Source organism: Sturnira hondurensis, unplaced genomic scaffold, assembly GCF_014824575.4.
Source record: "Sturnira hondurensis isolate 20B ecotype Veracruz unplaced genomic scaffold, ASM1482457v3 Scaffold0009125, whole genome shotgun sequence".
NCBI classification, from domain to species: Eukaryota; Metazoa; Chordata; class Mammalia; order Chiroptera; family Phyllostomidae; genus Sturnira; species Sturnira hondurensis.
Genome location: NW_028081756.1, coordinates 2,569,049 through 2,596,110, shown reverse-complemented (window position 1 = coordinate 2,596,110; position 27,062 = coordinate 2,569,049). Strand labels below are relative to the sequence as shown.

General features: G+C 45.3%; 1 protein-coding gene across 2 annotated transcripts; it reads right to left on the bottom strand.

The window, feature by feature from the left end:
- On the bottom strand, positions 1 to 25,272 carry CUNH10orf71 (chromosome unknown C10orf71 homolog). Of its 2 annotated transcripts, none has more exons than XM_037056680.1 (3): positions 25,191 to 25,272; positions 11,818 to 11,888; positions 1 to 7,101 (listed from the first exon to the last, which is right to left on the bottom strand). In XM_037056680.1, exon 3 carries the CDS (start codon positions 6,956 to 6,958, stop codon positions 2,687 to 2,689), a length of 4,272 nt encoding a protein of 1,423 aa, XP_036912575.1. In that variant the 5' UTR covers positions 6,959 to 7,101; positions 11,818 to 11,888; positions 25,191 to 25,272; the 3' UTR covers positions 1 to 2,686. The 2 variants fall into 2 exon arrangements, with proteins under 2 accessions (XP_036912575.1, XP_036912574.1); XM_037056679.1 differs by lacking the exon at positions 25,191 to 25,272 and adding an exon at positions 22,953 to 23,227.
- Between the last annotated feature and the right edge of the window lie 1,790 nt (positions 25,273 to 27,062).

The window sequence follows — 27,062 nt, the reverse complement described above, 5'->3', positions numbered from 1 at the left end:
AACACAATGGTAGAAATGCTGATTTTTCTAGGCATATTAATTCAGAAGCTAAAGGACATATCAACTAAGGTCTATCCTGGGTGGTTACACTGGCTCCATTTTTGTGCTGATTAGAAATGCTAAAGAATTTAGCTGAATTAATACACTTTGATATGGTAAGACAATCTATTAGTATTTACCAAATGTCATCATTTTTGATACATAGATTAAAGCTGGGAAAATTTTGTGTTTTTCATAAGCTGATGCATTTCTTTGTGTTCCTAACTCAGCTTTGGTACCATCTGCTGTACAAAGCTCCCTTTCCTTCCAGGCTATGTTATGTGCTCCTCAAACCAGCCTATTAAAAGACTTAACACATGGGACTGTAATGGATTTTCTTCTTTGTTAGATTTTAATTTCATGGGTGCAGAGACCAGGTCTTATTATCATGGTATATCTTCAGTGCCTGGCACAGATCAGGGACTCTGAAAATGTTTGTAAGAGAAAGAGGAGAGGATTATTTGCAAATGAGTTGGTCTCCACTGCCTTTTGTCCCCTGAAGGTGAAGTTACCTGCTTCTTAGGAATGTAGGGACATAACACTTTGCTATAAATGAGAGACCTTTCTTCTAGCTGCCTTTCTGGGGAGCCAGGTGTCCTTACTCCTTGATGTGAATAGATGTTCCATTCTACCAGATTCCTTTCTCCTCCTTTGCAACCACAGGGGTTAAGAGAATTGAGAAGTTGACCTTGATGTCCAAATGCAACATCTACTTTTATGTTTTCAGTTGCATCAATAGCCTTGCTCATATTGATTTTAAGACAGAAGATTACTCTTCCTCAAATATAAGTTTCCCTTATGTGAAGTGTATTTTGCCTTGTGGGGACATGGTTATTTTTAACTGAGGGATATTTCTTTTGTCAAGGAAATTATCTTCTTTGGCCTTGAGAATTTTAAAATGAGATATTACTTTTCTTATTTAAGTAAGATGAAAATAGGTAAAGAGGACACTTGGTGATTTGGTGGCAGAGCTGAGATCACAACTTTTTTCTCTTTATTTGCACCCTGATGTGTGTGTGTAACTTGTCAGATCCAGACTTCATGGGCAATGGCATGTCTCCTTGCACTCTGACTCATCATTTAGCTGGCTCACCAGGTGTAGACAGAGCTTATGGCATCAGGCTGGGGCACTTGTGTGGTATTTTCACAATGAAATTAAGGTGTGACCACATTTGTTGAGATAATAAACAGATATAAAACCCTGAATCCAAATCACAAACTTGAAAAATGTTCAAGTACTTGTGTTTGTATGGTTCAGAGACATGCTGAGCTGGGTGCCTCTCCATATTCCCAGCCTGGAAACAGCATCTGTACAAAATGGCCCCTCTCCAAAATCCAAACCAAACTGAAATAAAACCCCAAAACCCACTCAAGGAGAACACATTTTGTGTGGTCCCCTCCACAGTTGCCCTTTTAAACAAGGAAGAAGGCGATTTTGTCCCTATCTCTCCTGAGTCACAAGAATGATGGGGCTTCACAGGAAGCCCCCAGTGATAGGCCGTGAGCACTGGCCTGATTTCTCTCCCAGGATGGTTGCCCGCAGTGGGCCTCTCCTCACACATCTGCACTGCTGTTGGAGGTGCAGAGGTGGTTGTTATACTCTGCTCTCTTGCGTTGATTCAGACACTTTCCTCCAAATCCCCAAATACGACTCCCTTTTGAGCATAGAACATAGCTACTGGTCACTAAGTTGGAATAATCAGGGCCTGAATCAGGTACCAGGCTATCCTCAAGGGCTGCCTTGGGTCCTTCTCATCTTTGCCTCCTAGCAGCAGTGGAGATCCTGGCCCCAAGAAGGTATAGGCAGGGGTTGAAGGGTCAAGGAGGGTCATGGGACTGCAGGGGATGCCAGAGCTGCTGATCTGTTCACATGTGAAGATCCCACATGGCCTGCAGGCCAAGAAGGAAGCCCTGGAGGGCATGTAGCCCTTTACTCACTAGCTGAGATCCACGACTATCCACAGAAGAGACAGGAGTCCAGTGACAGAACCACATCTATAAACTTATTTCACTTTTTAAAAGGTAGCCTTTTCTTTATCAGGAAACAGCTTTCAGGGAAAAGTTTTCTCAGTAAAGAAAACCCATTCTTTCAGATAAACATTTCTGCCATATTGCCTTATTTCAGTCCTCAGACATTTCCACTTGAGTTGAGTTGGTAATGGCTGCTATCTCAGAGTAACAGTGTGAAGTCATCCTTGGTGCCATGTCTGACCCAGAGGGGTTGTGTTGAGTGGTCTATTTGACCTGCAGGGTTCAGTGCAGTGTTTCTGGGGGCCTTAGCCTGCCCTTGAGAAGGAGTGGGCCAGGTGTTGGAGCTGCATAGCCCTGAGGAGTCAGGTGGATCCACCTTAGTGGCAGGGCCAGAGGAGAAAGACAGGGAGGAAAGGAGGAGAAGGGAAAAGGAGTGGAGCAGATCTGGAGGCCAGGAAGGGCCAGGTCATGCCAGCAGTGCCCTTCCAGGGAGGGGAGCCAGAGGGGTGCACTTGAGGTGGCCTGTTGTCAGGATCTTCACTTCCTTTGAGGCTTTAATGATCGTAAATGGCTAAGTATATAGTGTGTGTATGTGAGCGTAGCAATTGATTGTTCTGGGGGAGGGGGACCTAAGCTTTTCTGAGTTTATTGTGGAGGTGTTAGTCTACTGTAATTCTCAGGAGAGTCCTTCTGTGGCAAAGTCCTCTAGGTCATTGGTGGAGATGATGGCTAGGCTTGGAGCGTCTACCCCTTTCTCCCCTGGAATATGGGGAGGCTCACTGGAAGCCTGGCCTGCAGTGTGCTGGGTGTGGTTGCCATGAGGTCCAGGGGTTGGCTGAGGGTCAGCATTGTGAGTACTCTGGGGCCCAGGGCAGTCTCCCTCAGTGGTACCAGGGCCCTGACTAAGGAAGGTGGGAGCAGAGAGCTGAGAGGAGCAGCGCAGTGGCATCAAGGCAGTTGCATGCAGAGGCCGGATGCTGGGGTATAGTATATAGGGGGTGGTATGCACATCTGGCAGGGGTGACTCGGGGGACCCCTCCTCGGAAGATGGGATGGGAACCTTGACATATTTGCCCGTCTCTGGGTCATAGAAGGTTTTGATTTTCACCTGAAGTGGCAGATCGAAGACAAAGTACTCTCCGGATTTGGGATCTTGGAGGACCTTCTGGCTGGCAGGGTAAGGGAGTAGGGGCATGAAGGACTGGGGCTCCCCAGGTTGCCTCCTGACTTGCTCTGAGAAGGTGGACACTGAGTGGCGGTGCAGAGGAGGGGGCAGGGCACGGATCACAGGGAACCTGGGCAGTAGCCTCTCTCCAGGGGACAAGGGCCTGTGCTCTGAGTCTTCCAGGCAGGGCTTTTCCTCTTGAGGTTTGACATGCATTTCCTGTGGCCGGTCAGTCTTTCTCCTCTTGCTTGCCAGCTTCTTTGCCCTCCTCAGGGCCTTTTCTGTTTTGGGTGGGACTGCTGGTGGCTTGGCTGCCATTCTTTCTAGGTGAGCAGAAGGCTCTGCTTTTTCAGGAAGGACTGCTGAGCTGGTGGCCGCGTCTAGCAATGAACTTCTTGGAGAGAGTGTCCTGAGGTTTTCTGCTGATGGCTCAATCTGGGGGTCAAAACTGGCTTCCCACGTGAAAACATGTGTCAGGTCCTCCCTGCGGGCAACCCTGGCAGGGCTGCAGTTGGCCCAGGGGCTGGCATGGGAAGGCTCCCCTGCCATCAGGCCCAGTTCACTGGGGCCCTGGGAAGCATCATCCCAAACACTGCTGGTGGCAGGGGAGTATGCACTGCTCTCCTCCAGAGAGCTGGTGTTGGGGGAAGTTGCCATCTCACCAGGGGCCAGTCTTTTCCCTGGGGGCCCTGCTTTGGGTGTAGACAAAAAGTGGCCTTTGAAATCTTGTGTCTCTTCTTCCCAAGAGGTCCCCGGCTGCTGTGGAGGTGGCTGGTCTTGTAAGTCACTTTCAGGCAAAGAGATCATGGGGATGCACTTTGGAACTTGCAGCTTTCCCTGGTCTGTGGAATTGCTCTTGCCATCAATCACCACAACTTTCCATGTGGCATCTGGGGGTGGCTTCAGTCCTTCACCCTCTGCTGCAAGTAGAATAGATGAGACATTCCCCTTTGTCTCCTTCCTGGCCACACTGGACACCCACCTGTTTTCCTCTGTGTTTTTGCAGGCCACATGCTTTAAGTGTGGGTCCTTCATGCAGACAGTGGGTGTCATGATGCTGGGCTTTTCCTGGCTCCTGGGGACACAAAGACCAGCATCATCTCCCAAGCCTGGCCTTGACAACTCCTCCTCTTTGTGACTACAGCCCAGTGGGTCCTCTGAGGATAAGGCCCTCAGAAGGGGCAGCATGATGGGTTTTATTACAGGGGTAGCCCTGAGGGTGTTGTCTTTGATTGCAAACAGTATGTGCTTGTTTGAAGTGGAAGATGTTGAGGGGGTAAGGTCTTTGGCATATGAGAGGGCTGCATCCTTACTTCCCCCAATCCAAGTGCCTCTGAAACTAGCTTCCTCCCTCAATGCCTTCCTGGATCTCCCTCCAGACACACTTTCCTCCTCTCCTTGCAATGCACCCTCCTTGCTCTGCTTCTCCGTGCATGTTTGCCCATTACCGAGGGCACGGTGCTGTAGCTCCTCTTTGCCCAGCACTTTCTCTTTCTCATCCTTCTGACTGTCATATGTACTCATGTCATTCCTCCTGTCTTCCCACTGGCTTTCAGTAAAACACATCTTTTGCTGATCCTCAAATGAGGCAAAGGACTGATCTGAAGAGCTGGTGCTAAATTTGGCCTTACTTTTGAGGCCTGGCATAAAATCAGACTGGCTGTCACTGTAAAACACATCTTCCTCCTCGGGAGAAAGGGGCCCCGGGGAGAATTTCTGGCTGAAATTTGGATTCTGAAGTCCTTCCTCTCTCTCAGATTCTGTCTCTTGAGAGACAGATCTAGAAAACCCATTCTCTAGGCTGGCAGTCTTCAATTGCTCCTCAGGCCTCTCTACCTCAGGCTCTCTGCTGCAAAGCTTCAGGGACAGGCAGTGTTCCCTGGAGTCTGGACACCAGCTGGACCTGTCAGCACCCAAATCTGAATCTTCTTCAGTGGCATCCTTCTCATAGCTGTCCTGGTCAACAGCCTCCCCATTGACACAGAAGGGGGGTTTGGTTATAGCTGGAGGTGAGCTAAGGGTTAGATAGTTGTCTGCAGAGGTCTCACCAGGATCAGTTTTAGGGTCCTTCTGGGTACTGATATTCGATAGAGAAGGAGGGTCAGCTGGTCTCTCCTTAGAAAGCTCCTTTGGGGAGCTTTCCTCAAACCCATTAAGAAGGATGCCATTGATCACAGGTTCTTTCTTGTCTCTGGTTTTCTCATCGAGGCTTTTTAAGAGAGGTGAGGGACTACTGTATGTGCTCTTAACACACTTACGCACATCCTTGAGGTTGAATAGCAGGCTAGGGGCTTTGGATTTGTAGCTATTCTGAGATGGACACTCACGGAGCTCCTTCTCTTGATATCCATTCTGCTGCCCTGGGGGTAATGGGGTTATCTCCACTGGTGGGCTGTTGGATGAATTCAGGACACGTTTGGTGGATATGATGGGGGTCAGAAGCTCACTGATGTTAAAAGGAGGATTATAACAGTCACTGGGGTCCACAGCACTGTCAAGACCATCATTTCCTGGAAATTGCCCTTGGGGATTGTGCTTTGTATACAAGGCTGGGCCTCTCCCATTGTTCTGCTTCTCTTCTGAAGCATCTTGTGCACTTTCTTTTTCTCCTTTGCAAGTCTTTGGTTTTCTCCATGGGGGCTGGGTTGACTTCACCTGGTCAGGTTTTGAGTTGGAAGCTTTTTCCTCCATAAGGAATACTTGAACTCCTGGGTCCCTAGATCTCCGGGGTCCAGATGTAGAGAGAGATCCTGCTGTCAGCCTGTTCTTTTCTTGACCACAGTTGGCATGGAGTTGGCAGGGAGAGACTTTGTGCTCAGGGTCCTGTGAGTCTCTTAATAAGGGTGTGTCCTCATAATGCTTGGGTGATTTGTTTTCAGGGACAGCCTCAGTAGGCTCCTTTCTCTCCAGTAGCCTAGGTTGGTGGGTGCTCCATGACTTGAAAGCACTGTTTTCACTGTGAAGGAAGGTGCCTTTGCGAGCCCACTCCTTGTTTCTTCCAGGCTCTCCCATGGCTGAATTCTGGGGTGGAGAGGGGAACTTGGACTCTAATGAGTTGGCAATGTTTTCTGGTGCTGGAAGGAAGCTACTAGAGCCCTGGCAGGCCATTTCAGGACTTTTGGGGGACACTTGCCCCCCAGGCTTTCTACAGGGCTGGTGGCTACTCTGATGGGTGCTGGAGACTTCTGCAGGTACCCTTCTCACAGTCAAAAAGGCAGAATCAAAGCAGAAGTTGACACCACTCTCTGGAAGAGGAGCAAATTGAGGGGGATTTTTGATAGCTGGAGGCTTGTTTGTAGGAGGCCTGCTATTACATGGTTGGCTCTCAGTCCTGTCAAAAGATTTAATTAATGAGGACACTTTGGAAATAGGTTTGTTGCTGTTCCTCAGGCCAGAAACTGGCACCTCTTGTCTCCTCTGGGCTGGTGTCAGTGTGGGGCTGCTTTTGGGATACTTTTCCTCGCCTTGAACATATTTAGGTAGCTGTTGGAACGTAGCTGCCCAGCCTGCATGCTCTGTGCCTTGCGATGGTAACTGGCTCCAAATGCTGCTTTTTCTATGGGTGTGGCTCACTGTTCCATGGTGAAAATTTCCAAACACCTGGCAGCTGATATCTGGGGACAGAGCCAGGTCAGAGTCACTGAAAGACGTGTCTTCTGAGATACACAAACTTCGAAATGCCCGGTCTGTGAGGCTGCTCACCTCCCTGTCTGCATCATCCAGCACACTGCCGATGCTTGAGGAGTCGCTGAACCCATCCATGTACTTCTTGTTCCCTTGCATCGTCCAATGGCTAGGAAGCCTGTCCCTGCTCAGTCAGCGAGCACCTCTGGGTAATGATTCTGGAAGGGTTAAATGTAGCCCTCTTTCCACAAAATTAGAGCTTCCCGTCGATCCAATGCAGTTGCAGAGTGGGATTTTTTTCTCTGCAAAAGGAAGAGCAGGATGTGAAAAAGATACCTAACTCAGTGGCTTCATACAAGAATTACACACTGGTCCAGGTGGGTAATGGTGCTTGTGATGGTTAATTTTATGTGTCAACTTGGCTGGGCCCAGGTGTCCCATTATTGCTCAAATGCCAGTCTAGATGTTGCTTTGACAGGTTTATTTTTTAGACATAATTAACATTTAAATCAATAGACTTTGTGTAAAGTAGATTACCCTCCTTAATGTGGGTGGATCATGTCTAAAAGACCGAGAACTCCCTGAGAAAGAGAGAATTCTACCTTCAGTTTTTGGACTGGAGCTGCAACATCAGCTCCTTGGGTGCCCAGCCTACTGGCCTGCACTGCAGATATTGGGCTTGCCAACCCCACAATTGCATGAACCAGTTCCTTAAAATAAATCTCTCTCTAATGATTTTTTGGCCAATGACTGATTGCATATATGATGGTGGTTCCATGATATTAAAATGGAACTCAAAAATTCCTATCACTTAGTGATGTCATAGCCATCATAATGTTGTAATACAATGTGTACTCATGTTTGTGGTGATGTTGGTATAAACAAACCTGCTGCACTGCCAGTCATATGAAAATATAACACATACAATTATATACAGTATGTAATACTTGATAATGATAGTAAATGGCTCTGTTACTGGTTTACATAGTTACTATACTTTTTATTGTTATTTTGAAGTACTTTCTACATACAAAAAAGTTTGCTGTGAAATAGTATGCCATGTTCACCAGAAGCAACCTCATACATCCATGCTTACCAAGTCTCTTGACTGCATTGTTTTCTTTTGTGCTTGATTTAATTTTGTATAGTGACACGTTGTATAGGCTCATAGCCTAGGAGCAATAGACTATATCATATGGCCTGGGTGTGTAGTAGGCTGTACCATCTAGGTTTGGGTAAGTGCACTTGATGATGTGCATACAATGACAAAATTGCCTAAGGACCCATTTCTCAGAACGTATCCCCATCATTAAGCAGCACATGACCATGTATGTACTCATTTTATGGCTTCTGTTCCTCTGGAGGACCCTATTAATATAGTGCCTAAAGTTCAGGTATGTCATTTATGCAGAGGCATCTTCTCTGGCATTCCGTGGGGGTATCCGCCCTCATTCTTTCTCTCACAGTGGCTGGTTTATTTTCTTCATTGTACTGAGCATAAGCTAAAATTAGATTTACTTTATTGTTGCCTATTCCATCATTAGACTGTAAGAACCAGGAGCTTAGGAGCTGTTAAACTGTCTGTTCACTGATTACCCTTGTCCCACAGCCACGAAAGAGAGCACAGTCCTCTAAAATTTACCTTTCCTGGACTCCCTCACTCTCTGCTTTGCTCTTGGGTGTGGTTCTTCCCACCTTCCTGCTGGGAAGGTGCCAGCAGGATTTTGGAGGGAAAGGGAGCCTGCTTGCTCTTGCCCCTGGGGCTGCAGGAGGATGTCCCCACTCTTCTTGAGTGACTCCACATCCTGCAGTCTCCCTAATTCTGCCTAAACTTCTGTCATAGCCCCTTCATTATATTCTATTTTTTATGTTTAAAATCATAGTGAAATATACGCTACATAAAATTTACCATCTTAACCGTATTAAGTATACAGTTCAGTAGTGTTAAGTATATTCATATTGTCATACAAACATTACCATCATCCACTTATTTTTTAGCAAAACTAAGCTCTGTGCCCTTTAAACAATAACTCCCTGGTCTCTCTTCCCCCAGCCCCTGAAACGGTTGTTCTACTTTCTGCCTGTATAAATTTGACCATTCTAGGTACTTCAAATGAGTGGGATCATATGGTATTTTTCTCTTTGTGATTGGTCTATTTCACTGTGCATAATGTCCTCAAGGTTCATTCATGTTGTAGCACATGTAAGAATTTCCTTCCTTTTTAAGGCTGAATAATATTTCATTGTATGTCAGTACTGCATTTTGCTTATTCATCCATCTGTCAGTGGTCCCTTAGGTTGTTCCCACGTTTTGCCTATTGTGAATAGTGTGCCATAAATATTGATGTCCAAATATCTGTTTCAGATCCTGTTTTTAATTTTTGCAGGCTCAAACCCAGAGGTAGAATTGCTGGGCCATATGGCAATTCTATTTTTTATTTTTGAAGAAACCATCATATAGTTTTTTCACAGCAGCTGTATCATTTTACATTCCACCAGAGTGCACAAAATTTCCAATTTCTCCAAATCCTTGATATCACTTATTATTTTCTGTTTTTTTTATATAACCATCTTAATGGGTTTGAAGTGGTACATTAATTCCCTTTTGGGTCCTGTCTGAGGATGCTGCTTTGTGCTGGGACCCTGACCACCATGACCTTCAATGCCTAGAATAGGCTTGGCTTAGAGCAGGGAAGAAGTAAATCAGTACATAAAAAATAGACAAAATAGCAAGTTTAGAACCTAGAGTGGGCCTGAGTGGTGGGCATTTGGGACAGCAATCATGTGGCAGGTGCTGTGTCTTCAGCTGACAGGTGGAGCACTGTGAGATGGTGGCCCATTCACATCAGCAGCAGGCAGAGCGATAATACAGTTATGGCTTTAGGGGATGGGATGCAGGGCCCACCTGACAGAAGTCCCAATTTAGTCCTTGGTCCACACTCGGGAATGTGAACTAGCCCAGTGCTACTGTGCTAGCAGAGCTGTGTTTCAGTCCTGTAGGCCAGTAATCCTTGGGGTTTGTTGTTTACTGTCCGTTGACCATAGCACAGAGTTTCCAATTGGATTTGTGGGCTGACCATCTTGCTTTATGAATGAAAGAAATGAGCAGAGGCTGCTAATTAAAAGGACTCAGAGTTCTGGCAAACAGAATGAGGTGACAAGGAACCACTGACTGACTAGGAAAGCCTCTATCATGTACTCCTTAGTCCTGCCTTGAAGGTCAGGGCTGCTTGCTCTCTAGAAGGCACAGTGCCTGCCTCTTAGAAGGCTATGTAGAAAAGGGACACTGTCTGCCTCAGACCTTGCTGGCAGGCTAATTTCACTCCTTTCCCCGCTTTCTCTCTTAACCACTCAGGTTCTTAGGATCCTGGCCACTAGCGTGGCCAGACTCTGGTGAAGCTCTGGGACAGGGATAGAAGTACTGGGATGCCTAAGAGAATCCATGTATTCTGATCAGAGGAGTGATCTCTGCTGTCCCCTCTCTGTTGATAGTTTTCCTCCCACTTTGATGCAGACACTAAGACTGAACTGAGTGTAATCTTTGCCTGGGCTGCTATAACAGAGTACCACACACTGAGTGGCTAAAATAGCACAAATGTATTCTCTCACAGTTCTGCAGTCTGGATGTCTCAAATTGAGGTATCAGCAGGAAGGATTCCTTCTGAGGGCTGTGAGGGAAGAATTTATTCCAGGCCTCTCTCCTTGGCTTAGAGATGCACCATCTTCTCCCCATGTCTCTTCACATGATCTTCCTCTGAGTTTATCTCATGTCCAAATATCTCCTCTTAATGAGGACATAAGTCCTATTGAATTACAGCCCACCCTAATGACCTCATCTTAACTATTTGCACTTACCCTATTTCCAAATTTTACATTCTGAACTACTGGGGATTAGGACTTTACCATATAAATTTTGAGGGAGTACAATTCAACTCATGACACTGAGGCATTCACTATGCAACTTGAGGGATGATCAATGACTGCTAAGGCCAATTGACTGAAGATGGCAATGTGGACAGAAGAACTTTCCTTGGTCCTTGATGGCACAGCTGAGCTGAGTCCATGATACAGCTATCTCCCTCTAGGATTTGTGTTATTGGAGTGGGGTGGGGGAACCTTAGTGTCTTTAGCCAATGTCGGTTAAATTTTAGGCCCCTTGCAGTCCTACTGACAGGTCCTTCCAGGTGTCTTCTGTTTTTCTGAATGCTGAGGTTTTGATCCTGGGAAATAACTGAAGTCAGTAATACTGGGGCTTCTACACTTTACATTAAGATGAAAATAAGATAGTTGGAGATCTAAATTTAGAATCTTAGAATAAAGTAAACACCTTTTCCAATGAAATATCCCCTACTGTTAGCAGATATTTATTTCTTTTGAATACTTAGCTTCTATCCCTTTTCTCTGAGTAAAAACACTCTATACCTTTTGGAGAAATTCCTCTCTCTATAGGATTCAGTTTTGGTGAGGTTAAAAGTCAGGTTGCTAGCCGAGACTACCTTGGGCCAAGTGCAGATGTGAGACCCAGATTAGGCTCACTTTTCATTTGTCCTTGAGTTGATGCAAGGCTAGAAACATGCTCAGGCATCCTTTGCAGTGTCAGAGCTCCCTCTTTGCCCTTTCCCTAGCTGGAACTTCAACCTTCTTCTTGAGTCAACAAGGGCTACAGTTTCCTGTGAATATTTACCGATTCTTGCTTAATTTGTCCAGTGTCTGTTTCTGTCTTGCTTGATCAAAGAACCCTACAATTCCAGACAGTAATGAAGAATGTTCACTGATATTTGGAGACTTGGAAAATCACCACATTTCTTCTGCTTCAGGAAAAAGAGAGACTGCCCTATTCATAGATTTAGTCAAATAATTTCTTCAATTCTGACTTGATTTATCTGGGTTCAGCTGGGATAGTTGTTAAGTTGGCCTCATCATCCCTTCCCCACCCCCCAGTTCCCCATGAACAACTAAAGGTGTTTCCAGTTCATGGTTCCATACCTGTTATAGCAACAAGGGCTGCTGGTACCTACCTTGCTGGGTTTTAGGACCTGTAGTTTTGAAACTTCTTTTCATGCTTATGTTTTCTGTCATTATTGCCCATCTAGAAAAAAAGAGGAAAAATAATTTCAGTAAAATCCAACGGACCAAAGGGCTAAGAACTTGTTCAATGCAAAAGCTGAACATGTTATTAAATACTGACTTTAAATATCAGTAATACAGTGGCCTTCATTTTTTTAAAAATCAACACTTGAACTCAACAAAATTGCAAGCATAGTCATTTTCAGTGAAAACCAGTATGGGGCCAATTTTTTAAAAATATTTTATTTATTTAATTTTAGAGAGAGGGGAAGGGAGGGAGAAAGAGAGAGCGGTTGTGTGGTTGCCTCTCATATGGCCCCCACTGGGAACCTGGCCTGCAATCCAGGCATGTGCCTTGATTGGGATCAAACCGGTGACCCTTTGGTTCATAGCCCATGCTCAATGCACTGAGCTACACCAGCCGGTCTGGGGCCAATTTTTATTCCTTCCAATATTTCTTAATACTGTCTATGGTCCAAGAAATCTTCAGGAACCTGCTTTAAGCTTTTAAGATTTCTAATATGATTGGCCCAGTTGAGAAATGTTTTTGCATTTCTGACCAGAGGCCCTTTTCTTTCCATGTGAATTAGTAACTCTGGTTTTGCAATAAAGGGAATCAGAGCAGCTGAACTTAAATCCACATGTCTAGTCCTGGCTAGTGTAGCTCAGTGGATTGAGCGTGGGCCTGTGAACCACACAATTGCGGTTCGATTCCCAGTCAGGGCACATGCCTGGGTTGCAGGCCAGTTCCCAGCAGGGGACTCACGAGAGGCAACCGTACATTGATATTTCTCTCCTTCTCTCCTTCCCTTCCCCTCTAATGATAAATAAATAAAATCTTTAAAAAAAATCCACATGTCTAGCAGTAGCACCGTGATCAATTTATTGTTGGCAGGAATCTTGACTATCTATTTTGACAGCTAAAATAACCAAAAAGCTGCCCAGGAGAATTTTAAGAGTTCTGAGAATAAAGTGTAAAATTATTAAATCCACTACACACATTTTAAAGGCAGATCACAAGACCTCCCTTATCTTACAGTTCCTGAATATTCACTAGTCCATGGCAGTTCATTAATAGTATTCACAATCATAATAACTCAAATTAGTTGAATACATTTCATTTGAGAATCACAAAGTTGCTTTGTGTGACCACCATCCAATTGGCCTCTCCCTGACTCCCAGGCTCTCCTTCATGTTCCCATGGCAGCTGAGTTTACTTTCTCAGTAGATTGTGTGTCATTCATATGTCTAGAAATTGATGATTGCTTCTTTATCTCAAATAGAAAGAAAATTCTTTAAATCCAGAAAATGTAGCTTATGTGCCTCTGTTACCAAACACACCCATACAGAAGACAAATAAGTATAAGTGGTGACACTCTGAAGTGGGTATCTTTATTATGAAGTTTTCTAAAGGGCAAAAAAGACACAGAAAAGAAGGAATAAGAGAGAAGAAAAAAATTCTGACAGGGGAGAGAATCATAGGGGAAAAGGGGAGGGACTCACATGAATAAGTATAAAGGACACATGGACAATAATTAAGGTGGGGGCGGAAATGGGAGGGAGGTGGGGAGCACTGGGGGTGGGCAGGGCAGGGAATATAAAACAGAAAACTGTACTTGAATAAGAATTAAATAAAAAATAATAAAAAGAAAAAGAAAAAGAAAAAAATTACACTGAGAAGGACCTCTGGCCTTGAGTTTTTAGACCATCTGAAAAATTCAGAATGACCAATTTGTGTCACTGAATAGTGAGTCCACTCCACTTCCTACAGCTCCACAGAGGTATAATTTAGGGATGAGAATGATATTAATCCATGTCTAACCTTATGAGGATGAGACAGGTACAGAAGGATGTAGTGACTTTTATTTGTGAACATTTAGGGGACCTATCTGTGCTTGGGTTCATGAACTCACTGTCATTGTTGCTGGCATGCGTTTTTCAGAGGTCAGCACAGAACTATCTTATTCACTGCTTTAGGTCATTTGAAGGAAGCCAACTGAATTGGTGAAAAGTCTGGCTCATAGAGCTCTTCTCAGGTAAAAGGATGTGGTTACCCTCAATAGATAAAAATGAGCAAAAATTGCATATTACTGAGTCATGTTATAAAAAAGGTCTGGAATCTGTCCTAATGAATACATAGAAACAAAAATAAATATTGAACCACGGCATGGTAAGTTCGTATTCACATCACGCCTTCAGAATAGTTTGTTCTTAAATGCTTCTTATCTCCTGCTTATCTCCTGATATTTCCTTAACTCATTTTGCTCTGCCTTTAGTTCCCCCTACCCTACTGGATCATCTAACAAGTAATCTTTACTCTTCATCTGACTTAGCTTCTAAGCTGCAATCATGACTATTGGCTATTGTCTTCTTGAGAAGCTCTCCTACCTTGACCTGTGGGATACACAGTCTTCTCCCTGCCCCACCTGAATGTTCAGCCTCTTATTTTCTTTTCCTAGATGGTTGGATTTCCTCCACTCTTAGCCCCAGGACCACTTCTCTTCCCCACCTATGGTGTCCATAGGGACAATTTCACCCACACCTGTGGTCACAGGGAGCAGTTACACTGATGGCATGTGCAGCTGATGGATGTGAACTATCAGCTTAATTTCTGAGATGGCAATGGAGCTTCAGAGAGGTGAAGAGAATGTTCCACGTTAACAAACTTTTTTAATATAAGAGGTCTGTCTGGAAAAAGTCCAGTCATTGTTAATAAAATGAGAAAAGTGTGTGTGACATGGATATAATCCAGCAGCCAAGGAGAGTGGACTGGAATGCACATGCATGAACAATGACTTCATTGTGTTAGTCAGTGGGGGTGGTAGATGCCCTCGAGTGGGCATGTGCACTGTGTGGCCATTGCATTCAAAATGACTGAGTGTGTAGAGCAACAAATCTGCATCAAATTTTGCATTAATTTTGAACATTCCTCCACAGAAACTATTTGGATGATTAAGAAGGCAGAAGCTATGGGAAACTGGTGATTGGCAGCTTCATCACAACAATGTGCCCACTGATGCATCATGTCTCATGCAGAATTTTTTGGCAAGACATCAAATCACTAGGTGTCTCAGACCCTCTACAGCCAACACTTGGTGCCCTGTGATTTCTGGCCTTTCCCAAAACTAAAATCACCTTTGAAAAAGAAGAGATTTCAGACTATTGCTGAGATTCAGGAAAATATGATGGTGCAGTTGATGGTGACTGGGAAAACTGTGTGAGGTCCCAAGATGTGTACTTTGAAGGGGACAGAGGAGTCATTGTCCTATGTACAATGTTTCTTGTATTTTCTTCAATAGATGTCTTTATTTTTCATATTGCAGGGCTTGATACTTTCTGGACAGACCTATGTCCCATGCAATATTAGAATATATTTTTTATTAGTCAGAGTTATCTTTAAAATTAATCATCGCATACTTAAACTAAAAATTCAAACCCGTTGTTTGTAGAGTACATACTGAGATGACTTATGTTGCACATCACTCTACTACTCAGGACATACTTCAGCATCTATTATCTTGTTTAATTTTCACGACCCCTATGAGATGGTGTGATTAGGCCTTATTGTCATCATTTTTAGGTGGATAAATATAAGCAAAGAAAGGTACAGAATATTTCTCAGTGTTACACAGCATGCAAAGAAGAGAATGGGACTGGAATGCACTTGATCGCCCTGCACCTTCTTCAGGGTAAAACTCCCACCCTCTGGTCATGGGCTAAGGTGCATAAGGGTGTGTCTTGGGCTCATAAACTGGAGTTCAAGTGAGAATTGAGGATAGGTGGGGGAAAGGAGGGCTCTCATTTCTATTTATGGCCTAACAATTTTCTCAGCTCATATCTTCACAACCATAGGAACGAAACTGATGATTAGGCCGGTTAAGTACAGGGCCCCTCCTGCTTGGAGAGGTGTGATGGGGCGGCGTTCACGTGGCTGGTATAGAGCTGGAAAGGACTAGCTGATGCTCTCTAGGAGGTGGTTCAATTCTCTTGGCTGACCTGTCTCTGCACAGGAAGCCATTGGGGTTTGCTTTGCTGCTGGGTTTGACCACTTGCTTGTAGTGTGGTTTTTGAGCCCAAGCTCTTTGGGTGAATTTAATTACCTTAATTGAATGATGTTTTCACTTATCAGTAAAGAGAAAGCAGGAAACCAGTTGAGATGACAAGGGTTGGCTTTATCACACCCAGAAGGCCCTAACAAATTGAAATTGATTTCTCTTACTCCTCTTTCTAGGTGGTTTTTGTCATTGACTCAGGCATGCCTAGAGGAGCTGTTCACTGCAGTGAACTGTGAAGGATGGCCCCTTGCAGCTGGTGAATGTGCAGAGGTCCCACATGCAGGCTCCACCCCCCCCTACTCCACCCCCCCACCCTTGGGCCTCACCCTGGTGCCCTGCTTGTCAGTCTTGGGCCAGGCTCTGGACCTCTCTGAATAATTGCCAACAGCACTCCTGCTTGATGTTTCAGAGGTAATGTCCTTGTCTATGTCCTACATTTTATAAGATGAGCAATAAAAGGGCAAATTGACTTTCTTAGTTAGGGTCTTTCAGGAGAGAGTAGCAGATATGTATCTAGTGTCTAAGGGGTGGCAGGTCTCAGGCTCATTGTTGCGCATGCCTGTGCTCATTCCTTCCTTCCCCATCTTACAACTCAGGAAACAGAATACATGTGCAAGAGGCCTCCAAGACCTGGTGCACATATGAAGGTAGGATTTCCCAGGGATGTGGCTGAAGAAAACAGCTAGCCTGGGTTTTCAGGGCCCATGGAGCTTGCTGTGAATTATTGTCACAATGGCTGTGGATGTTCTGCTGCCCTTGGGAGAGAGCTCAGGAGCAGGGATGCTTTCTTTGTGGGGCTCAGACCAGCCTCACTTCCATGTCTGGCCTGGGCCAAAGTCTGATCTGCTGTGTTAGAATGGGATGTTTCCTCAGGAGCCTCTGAACATTGCCCAAACCTGGGGCTGTGTCTGCACTTAGAGGCCAGGAAACCAGCACAAGAAAGGCTGGGTCTTATTTAACCGAGTGCTCCCCAGGACAGGACAGTACTAACATCCGGCATCACACACCTCACACAACTGGGGGAACCCACTTGCAGGAGAAAAGGGGATAAGTAAGGCATGGAGATGTGGGGTGGGGGCACTGAGCAATGTTTACAACTACCTCTCTGGGGCAAAAGCCCTGCTTTGTAGCGTTGGTGAATTTCCTTCTACTGATTTGGCGTCCAGGACCGAGTTGAGATGAGGTGTGGACAGAGGGCCCCCATGAGGTGTACTTGTAGTTGTGCTGATAACAATATTTGGGCAGTGGTCTCACCCATTTCTGGTGGTCAGGCATTCCAGGGATCAGGTCTATGAGCTCCTGGTGGTCAGATGGACTGGAGTATCACTATCTCTGGATGCTTCCATCTACCAGAAGGAGCTTAGACCTGACACTGTCCAGCTTCTTGGCTCTGCTCTACCAGGACCCTCATATATGCATATATCTTCCCATATATATATATTTTATATATATATTTTATATATATATATATATATATAAAATTTATGGAGCAAAACTTTCCCTGCTTGTATATACTGTCTGATATTTTTGTTTTACTCTGTTCTTTCTTTTAAAAAACATACTTTCAATTTAGTAGGTGATTTAAGAACTCAATAATGAGTTATGATCTGAAGGGGTTTTAAAAAGAACTATTGTAGTTCAGTAACTCTAAGTATTCCTGATTAGTGTCAATTGCTGATGCCCTGTTCATAGTGGTGCTGGGTTTTTGATTGAGAAATGGAGACCTGAGGCCCAACCACAGTGACTGGCATGTTCTGACCAGATTCACATGAAAGAGGGGAGAAGATACCTGGGCAATGGGCTCATAGGTCAGGCCTTGCCTTTTTGCTTTAGTGCTCAGTTCCCACACAATGCCTGGGCCTAGCACAGGGCCATTCACTTGTTAAACAAACAGCACCTCTCTTCATCTTCCATGGCCTACCTCTTCCCACCGGGAGCATTTGCATTAGTAAAGCCAGAGAAGGCACTTGTTAGACCTGGCTGTCTTGTGGGGAGTCTCCAGGAGGGTACTCTTCCCTGTCCCTGGATGGCCAGGAAGGTAAGTGTCTGGAATAGGGGAGGGCCACAACCACACACACACACACACACACACCAGAGCCTGGCTATCCCTGGTTTGTTTGGTTCCCTCTGGAGGCTGGGAAGTAGATGGGAGATGGCTAGTTGGTCAAGGAGAGCTGCCCTTTCTCCAACCAGTGTCACAGTGTCACAGTGAGTCCAGCTCCGTCAGGGAAGAAAAGAGAGAACTTCCTTGTCATGAGAGGCATGGTCATGGCACAGAGTAACATTCTGTCTTCTTCATGGAGTCCCTCATGGGATGTTTTACAGAGGCAAGAAAAAGAACTCAGACATGGCCACTTAAGTCATTCTTCTAAAAATTAAAATTGTTTCTCTTTTAATAGATAAAGTTATTTAAAACAGTGACTCGAGTTGATATGAAAGATCAGTTTCTTGGAGAGCTCCCGCTGTGTCAAAACCTTGTCCCTATTTCCTTCCTGAAGGCAGTATCCTTGCTTCTCAGAGGGCCCTGGGGGCTTGTTAGACGGCATGCTGGGTCCTACCCCGGAGACACCACTCAAAGGGTTGGGGCAGTTGTGGTGCTGGGGATGCTGTGTGGGAATCACACTTAAAGCACCCTTCCCTGTGCTTTGAGTGACGAGAGGCTGTACTACTTTCTGGGAGGCTGTATTGATAGATGGGCTCTTTGGGCCACTTGGATCTCGTGGTTGTCAACCACTGTGGTTTGCACTGTGTTTGCCTTGTTCTGGGCCTGGTCTGGGCAGGCCATGCATATGTGGGGCACAAAGATGAAGCATTAATTTGGCCTATTCCAAAAGATTATTGCCTCTAAGTGCAGACCAGGCAGAAGTCAGTGCATGCTGCAGGGCCAAGGGTAGAAGGAGAGAGGTCTTACCAGGCAGGACATGCTAAAAGGCAGCTGTGAGAGGGCTTTGGCTGCTGGTCTATGCACAGCCAGACAGTTGGGTCCAACTGAGGGTGGTGGAAAGAGCAGGAGTTTAGAGTCATAGCAGTGCTCCCATTTCCCAGCCCTGTTTCACCTCAACAAATTACTTCGCCTCTCTGAGCCTATGCTTGTTCATATTCATCTGCAACAATATTGATCTCCCTGGGTTGTTGTGAAGAGTGGAGATAAAGGATTATCAAGAGCCTAGAAGAGACCTACACAGAGTAAGTATTTGATGAGTGGATGCTTCTACCACTAGAGACCTTGGGTTTTTAAAGCAGACAATTCAGGGAAGGAATCTCATATCTACCATGGCAGTACTAACATGTCAACAGGATTGCTGAATGCTTTAAATGAACTCATATGTAAAAAGCACATAGTGTGCTCACTAAATGCTGTCATGCTTCATTTCTAATTCCCAGATGGGTCAGTATAACATCGTGTGAAAGGCATGAACTAAAGCCAGACCCCCTTGAGTATGGTTCCTGGCTGTACTGGCTAAGAGTGGCCCTCAGCACATTACAAAACCTCTTTGAGTTTTGGTTTTCTCATCTGCAAAATGAAACTACTAAAAGTACCTCCCTTGTGGGGTCACTATGATGACCCAGTGATTCATGTCTGTGAAGTGGTAGGCCTTTAGTGACTATCCATAAATGTCACTGTTGTCCCCACAATACAGTCTGCTTTACCCAGGGCCAGGGTCCTGAGAGATGACTTTTCCTTTCCCCAACATAAGAGGGGTTGAGAAGCAAGGCAATGACTGATTAGAGCATCCAAAGGGCTCTTTTGTCCTTGTAACCCTGTAATGTCCAATTCCCAAACACTTCAGCTCTATTCTCAAACTTTGTGAGGCAGATGACACAGGTTCCCAAGGGAATGCACTTGGCAGTGAGTGGCCTTCAGTCTTCCACCTGAGAACTGAGGTTGGCAGAGAAACTGCTCTGCCTCTACCTTGGCACAGAAGGCCATGCATTACTCACACATGCAGCCCCTTCAGAGAATGTTACAGAAGGATGCCAGTACCCCAGAGTGTGGATGATGCATCTCAGTAATGCTTTACATGCTCCATTTTTGAGTCTTGATCCATCTATCTTGATCTTGATCCCCCCCTCTTCATCCACCCTCACCAACTTGAGTCACGCAACCACTGAGAAACAAGTAGTAACTAAGAGGTGTTTGGGGGTTTCCCAACTAGGTAAATGAAATATAAGATTGAGTTATAGGGCCATGCATTGGCTGGATTTGGTGAAATGTGGTTTAAACCCACAAATGGGAAGAAAAACCAATACCCATTGCAGCCTTCTGGGAAGTGCTGCACTGAGTGTTTCCATGAGGGCCACCTTCTGTTAAGGCCCTTTTCATCTCTAGTAACCCTGGACAGATGGAGTGAAATCCCAAGAGACAACAAAGAAGAGAGCCTGGCTCTGGCTCCATCAGCCAGCATGTTTCAGTGCTGAAATTTTTGGCATAGTCTGGAGGAGCAGAGCTATTTCCAGACGTGGGGCTTCCCCATTCTATAAGGGTCTCTAGGGCTTCCTTAGGGTCAAGAACAAAGAAATGCAAAATAACAAGACACTTCGGAGGGCCTGTGGCCCTCTCTGACCTTCTCTGTCTCTTCCACATACTGCTGTCTCCTGGTTTCTGTAGAATCCAAGCCCTTCTGTTACCAGTACCCAGCATTCCACTAGCCCCTTTCCTCCCAGTGGGCTCAGTTGCTCTCGTGCCAATGACCAATGATTTTATGGTCACCAGAAAGCAGGTGCAATTGTTCCCTTCCCAAAGACTCAGGGGCAGACACATGCTGGACTCAGGTCACCTGGAGATGTCTATTTATAAACCATCCTGATAAGCATAATCTGCCCTGCTTAGCCCCGGCCACACTCCACAGCAAAGCAAACTCCCCGCTAGTGGCAAGCCAAACATTTCCTGTAATAATTAGACTGGAAAAACTGGCCAGGGAGAGGTAGGGTACTCCAGAGTCAGCCACTGGTCCTGAAGGGTCTGTTTTTTTAAAAAAAAATTTTATATTTTGGAGATTAAACCTTTGTCTGAGGTATCATTGGCAAATATGGTTTCCCAAGCTGTTGCTTCTCTTTTTATCTTGATACTGTTTTCCTTAGCCATGCAGAAGCTTTTAATTTTGATGAGATCCCATTTGTTTATTCTTTCCTTTATGTCCCTTGCTCTAGGGGACGTATCAGTAAAAATATTGCTGCATGGAATATCTGAGATTTTCCTGCCAATGTTTTCCTCTAGGGCTTTAATGGTTTCATGGCTTATATTTAAGTCTTTTATCCACCTTGAATTTATTTTGGTGTATGGTGTAAGTTGGTGCTCGAGTTTCATTTCACCATTAACAAGAATCTAAACAACAGAACAAACAAGCAAGCAAAATATGACCATGACACTCAAATATGGAACAGGCTGACAGGGTCCAGAGGGGAGAGGGGAGAGAATCATAGGGGAAAAGGGGAAGGACTCACATGAGCAAGTATAAAGGACACATGGACAATAACTAAGGTGGGGGGCGGAAATGGGAGGGAGGTGGGGAGCACTGGGTGGGGCAGGGCTGGGAACATAAGACAGAAAACTGTACTTGAACAAGAATTAAATAAAAATAAATAAAAAATTTAGATTTTACTTGTTTATCCTTAGAGTGGAAGGGAAGGAGAGAGGGAGAGAAATATCAATGTCTGGTTGCCTCTCGTGGGTCCCCTGCCGGGAACTGGCCTACAACCCAGGCATGTGCCCTGACTGGGAATAGAATAATGATCCTCTGGTTCACAGGCCCATGCTCAACCCACTGAGCTATACCAGCCAGGGCCTGAAGGGTCTGTTTTAACTGCTAGAACTTTCACTGTGCGAGTGTGTGTGTGTGTGTACCAAAGTGGTGCACCTCAGGGAGTGTTGCACAGCAGGGGTCAGGAAACTTTTTCTGTAAAGTGTTGAAAATTAAAATATTTGTTTCTACTGACCATATGGTCTAGGCTACTGTAGCCATAGACAATATGTAAATGAACGACTGTGGCTGTGTGCCAATAAAACTTTATTTACAATATCAGGCACTCAGCCCACAGCTGTGGTTTACCAACCACTGTTGTAAAGGGAACTCAAAAACTGGAAAGTTGGACCTCATTTACCACAAACATTTGTTTAATCTCTTCTCTACGATTTCTATACTTAAGAACTTTAAAAAAATACTTCAAATATAGTTTATTATAATTGGGTTAGATATATTGAAGAAATGGAGCATAATTTAGTTAAAAATACTCATTATTTTCCAGATTAGTTTTAGGTTTACAGCAAAATTGAGCCATTGGGTAAAAAACACAAAAATTCCCCATATACTCCCTACTCCCATACACATAGCCTCCTCTATTATTAACATCCACATGTATGTTTTAAAGTCCTAAATAATAATTTTAAAGACTATCTAGCTTTTTACATATATTCAATATTGTTTCTCTCAATGATCATATTAAGATATGATTTTAGATTTGGCACCACCTCCTGTGAAGGAATCTGCTTGGAGACCCCCAGGGTGTGGGGGAACATGCAGTCCAGTGGGGACCCTGTGATGAAGACCCTCATATTCTCAGAGTCTACCGTCAGAATGCAAATGACCAAGTGTCCTTTGTTATACCTGGTAGGATCCTGCCCCACTCAGTGCTAGAGGACACAACATAGTCTCCTGCCATAGAACTTGTGGCCATGGGGTCGTCCTCACTTGGTAGCACACTGACCTGGGCATATCCACAGGCATGTGCCCACTCATCCATGTGGGAGCAGAGCGCCTTGACAGAGGCATGTGAGGAAAAAGTCACACCAGGCTACAACATATACCCTGTGTGGCATACCCCTCATGGTCCACACAGCTGTCACATACCCATGGCACACCCAGCACACTGAGAAATGCAGCCCTCAATATGCCCCTCAGCACTCACACCACCCTGCACAGCACCCTGGCCCAGAACTTCATCCCCAATCCTGCTTGCTCAAAGCAAAAGCCCTGCTGTGGGGGCTTGGGCCTCCCTGTCCACACTGAAAAACCAAAGAGTCGGTGTCCTACCTTCTACTCCCTGAGAGTCCTGCTGCTTGCTCTTCAGGCCTCCTCAGCAATGAGAGAGAGCCCTGACTTTTCCAGCAGCCCAGTTCTGCCCAGCTGCCAAAACTTTGTCCCTTGTCAGCTGGGCTTCCCAAAGACAAGATTCCAGTCCCAAACCTCTTCTTTTCCCCAAACCTGCCCACCTGAGAAAAATCAGTGACAAGAAACTGGCCAGACACTGGAAGTCCGTGGAGTATACCTAAATAGAGATCCAGCCGGGGAAACCAAATGGTGTTCTCAGTGGGGAAGAGGCAAACAGTGTGCACTGCAACACCCGTGTGGTGTCAAGTAACAGTCAGATTAAACAAACAGCCTCAGCAGCTATTTTTACATCCAGATCAGCCATGGGTAATAGATAACTTGGGGAGTGAGAAATTGCTTTCTGCTTCACTGGACCCTAACCATGATTCCAGCTTCAATCCAGAATGATTTCTAAAGCTAGTATAGCATCTGGATTCAAATAAAAATATCTCGAGGTGCAAAGGAAAGTCTTTGTTTAGGGAAACAATAAAAACATGATAGTATGCGCCTGAGAACTAGCACCCGGAGGCCTGCTGATGTCCCAGCGCAGAAATAGCCCCTTTCATCATCGGCTCAGAGGACCACAGCCTGCATTCCTCGAGTAAGGAGTCCTGCTCAGTTGTGCATTTGGAGCAAAATAACATGCCCAGCTGCACGCTGGGGGAAGGCCAGGCTGGGGTTTCATGATAAGAGTTGCAGAAGAATATGAAATAAAATCAGGACAAGGCAAGGTAAGCTCCAACTTTGTGAGGCTGGCCATGGCAGTCCCAGTTGTTTGCAAGGTCCAAATGCCAGCGGGCAGGTTGTGTTCTACCAGGTGAGAGTTCCCCTGTCTATCTCTGGGAGGGGCTGGCCCGTTGGTCATTTTCTGTCTTGCCCTAGGGTCATCTACTCCCTAGACTGCCTGCAGACACCCCCGACATCTTTCAACCTTCATGTCTTTGCTCATGTGGTGTGTTTCCTGACTGCCCTTCTCACCCTCCCCAAGTTGGCTCTGTTAAAGTCTGCTTACCACCAGTATTTAAAATAAGAGTGTTTTTTTCTTTCCAAGAACCCTTTCTCACACACCCTTATCCCACAACCTGGGAAAGTCAAGGTACCCAGTCCCTGCTGGGTACCCCACTCTGCTCTGCTCAAAGCCCTAGGAAGTCTGCATTGCACTGTATCTTTGTGTCTATTTGCAGACTGTCCCTCCTGCCCCTGTGAGCTCCTCATGGCCAAGTCACAACTCAGTGCCAGGCACCACCTCGAGCCTTGAACCTACTGGTGGCCAGGGTCACAAGGACGGGGTGTATGCATTTCAGTTAGAACAGAGTCATAGAAGAGCTCTTTGTTTTCCCACAGATGAAGGGATCAGACCCTAGCCAGCAAAAGCATCTAGCCCCTCCTCCTCTTAGGAGACTCATAACTTGTCTTTTGCCCTGAGGACTTAGGACCACCTGCTCACTGGTAAGCAGTCAGAATTAGTTTGAGGGAGGCCCAGAGTAAACCCCTTGACTTTACCTACTCCATCCACCTCCCTTGTTTGTGAAAACTAACACTAGTCAACCTGGCAGATGAAAAGAATCAACTTGAGATCTAAGCCAGCATTAAGAAAACAAAACAGAACATAGGGCTTGGAGCCCTGCCCTTTTGCATTTTTTAGCTATTTGACACTAGCCAAATCATTTAACCTCCATATGCCTCAGTTTACTCATCTCTAAGATAGATATGTTGCCTATGCTCTATGGGGTTGAAGTTCAAATGAGTTCATGTATACTGATATGCTCATATATTACAAAGCTGCTGAAATGTCTGTCGTCTGGGTTTTTTCTCATGATTTTTGCCACATCTTCAACAATTTGTATCATTGCCTGTTTACTTACTATTTTTATGTAAAGAGAACTTTTAAAAATAGAGCTTTATGGCAAACAATAATACCTGCTAAATCATAAATTTGATGTTCTAGTTATATTTTTCCCCTATTATACATGGCAACAAATTTATAGCCAGTTCATATATTGTGTGCATTTGACCCAGATATTTTGTTCAGACTTCAGGAAATGTTGCACCACCAAATCTAATTTTTGGAGGAGTTTGCTCTGGGGTGCATGCAGTAACATGAGCTGAACCTGTTCAGCAGGGCCCCTGATTTTCTGATTTGCTTCCTCCCACTCCTGAGTGCATTTCTCCCCAACTTACTTTTAATTCTTCACAGGTGGAGAGCATGACTGCATGTCTAGTTCAGGATCCTCAAAGTGGTAAGCTTTTCTGTGAAGCAGGAGCTGATGGTGTTTGCTTGAAGCAGCTGATGAAGAAAAGAAAACCATGAGGATGACCTGAGGAAAATTCAGGAGGCAGGGCAGTGGCCAGCAGCCTTGTCAATGGCATCAGCAGGAGGGGTTAGGAGAAAACAATAAAACAGCATTGACCTGGCAAGAGTCTGTCCTGGGAGCAGGAGTTCTCAGAGTGTGGCTCGGGGCACCATCCCACCAGCCTGACCACGGCTGACTGTGGCTGAATCTGGTATCTTGCTAGCATGCCTCCACCTGCCCTGTGCCATGGAACCCATGTGTGGTTGGGTCATGGTGGGCGCACTGGCATCGACCACTCTAGCAGGAAATAGAGCCCTAGAACTCAGCCACAGCTCCAGACTGGGAGCTCAGTGTCTGCATGAGCCTGAGCTGGCATCTTCCCAGGGGATGGGCCCAGGCAAAGTGATCACTCTCTTCCAGTCCAGGAGCTGTGAGCTGTGTGGAAAGAATGTGAATGAAGACACAATTCTAAATGTAGAATCATGGAGGCTATGTGAGCCGGCTCTCTAATCATCCAGAAAAACATTGTACATTCTGCAAGAGCATAAATAAAGCTGTCCTCAGGTGGTGTGCTATGTCTTCCCATCCTTGCAGTGACTTCACTGGCTCTAACTCCCTGCAGAACTTCTGGAATGTTGTGGGACCTGCCCACCTGCCCAACTACATCGATGAAAATGGCCTGGCTCTTGATTAGACATTCCTGATGCTCACTAATTTAATTTCGCAGCAAATTTACCCCTCTGCATTTGTATTAGTTACAAATGTTTAAAAGTTGGTAATAACAGCAATGCAGAATGGGTCCCTCAGGCCAATTTCTGACTCTGGGTATTTGAAGCTTACATCCCTGCAAATATCATGAGGCACCTCCCCCATTCTTCCCCTCTGTGACATGGTTCTCTGGACTGCTTGTTAGGAGGCCTCAGGAGACTTTTCTTCACTAATGCTGAGCCTTCTTTATACATTTTTTCCATAAACTTCTTCAAGAGGTTGGTACATTTCCTAAGCTTAATAATAAGAATAACAATATTCAATAATAACAATAATGTTAGCTAACACATACAAAACCTTTCCTCTGCATCCTGCACTGTCTTGAGCTTTTTATGTAAATTAATCCTCACACGACACGTTCTTTATCTTGGGCCCGGCACTATTTAGTTCTATTCCCACAATACTACCTGTCAGGGAGCTAGGGGAAAATGAGATAAGAGAACCAATATTGCCTGAGCACCTGTTATGTGCTGGGCACTATCTGTGCTTTTTTCACGAAATCCTCACAATGCTCTTGTGTGATGGCTTATGCCCCACCTTTACAGATGAGAAAACAGGCTTGCAGAGGTCCTGGGTATCACACAGCTAAAGGTGGCACTAAGGATGTAGGCCTGGGTTTGTCTGCCTGCGCGTCTAGCCCGTAGTCTCTATTGCAGCCGCCCCTGCCCCCACTGGCAGCTAACCACTCTCCTAGCCCAAGTCCAGGGAACATGGCCTTATTTCACCCATCTGTTCTCTTTGCCTGACTCTGGTGAGACACCAGGGTCAGGCCTAGGTACCTCCTTAGCTACTGATTTGTTATGGGAATGGAGGGGATTTTGTACCTCAGTGTTGGAACAGTGAAACTGTGTCCTCAGACTGATGATAGAATGGGGTATCACTGCAGGAAGGTGCTTCCGAAGCTCAGACCCTTTTGGGTCACTCACCTGCTGAGCAACTGGACTTGTCCTTCTCAGGGATTTCCTAACTAGGAAGATTGGGTTGACCACTT

Coding starts and splice junctions, on each gene's coding strand:
- CUNH10orf71 (XM_037056680.1), bottom strand. CDS start 6,958: ATGCAAGGGAACAAGAAGTACATGGATGGGTTCAGCGACTCCTCAAGC.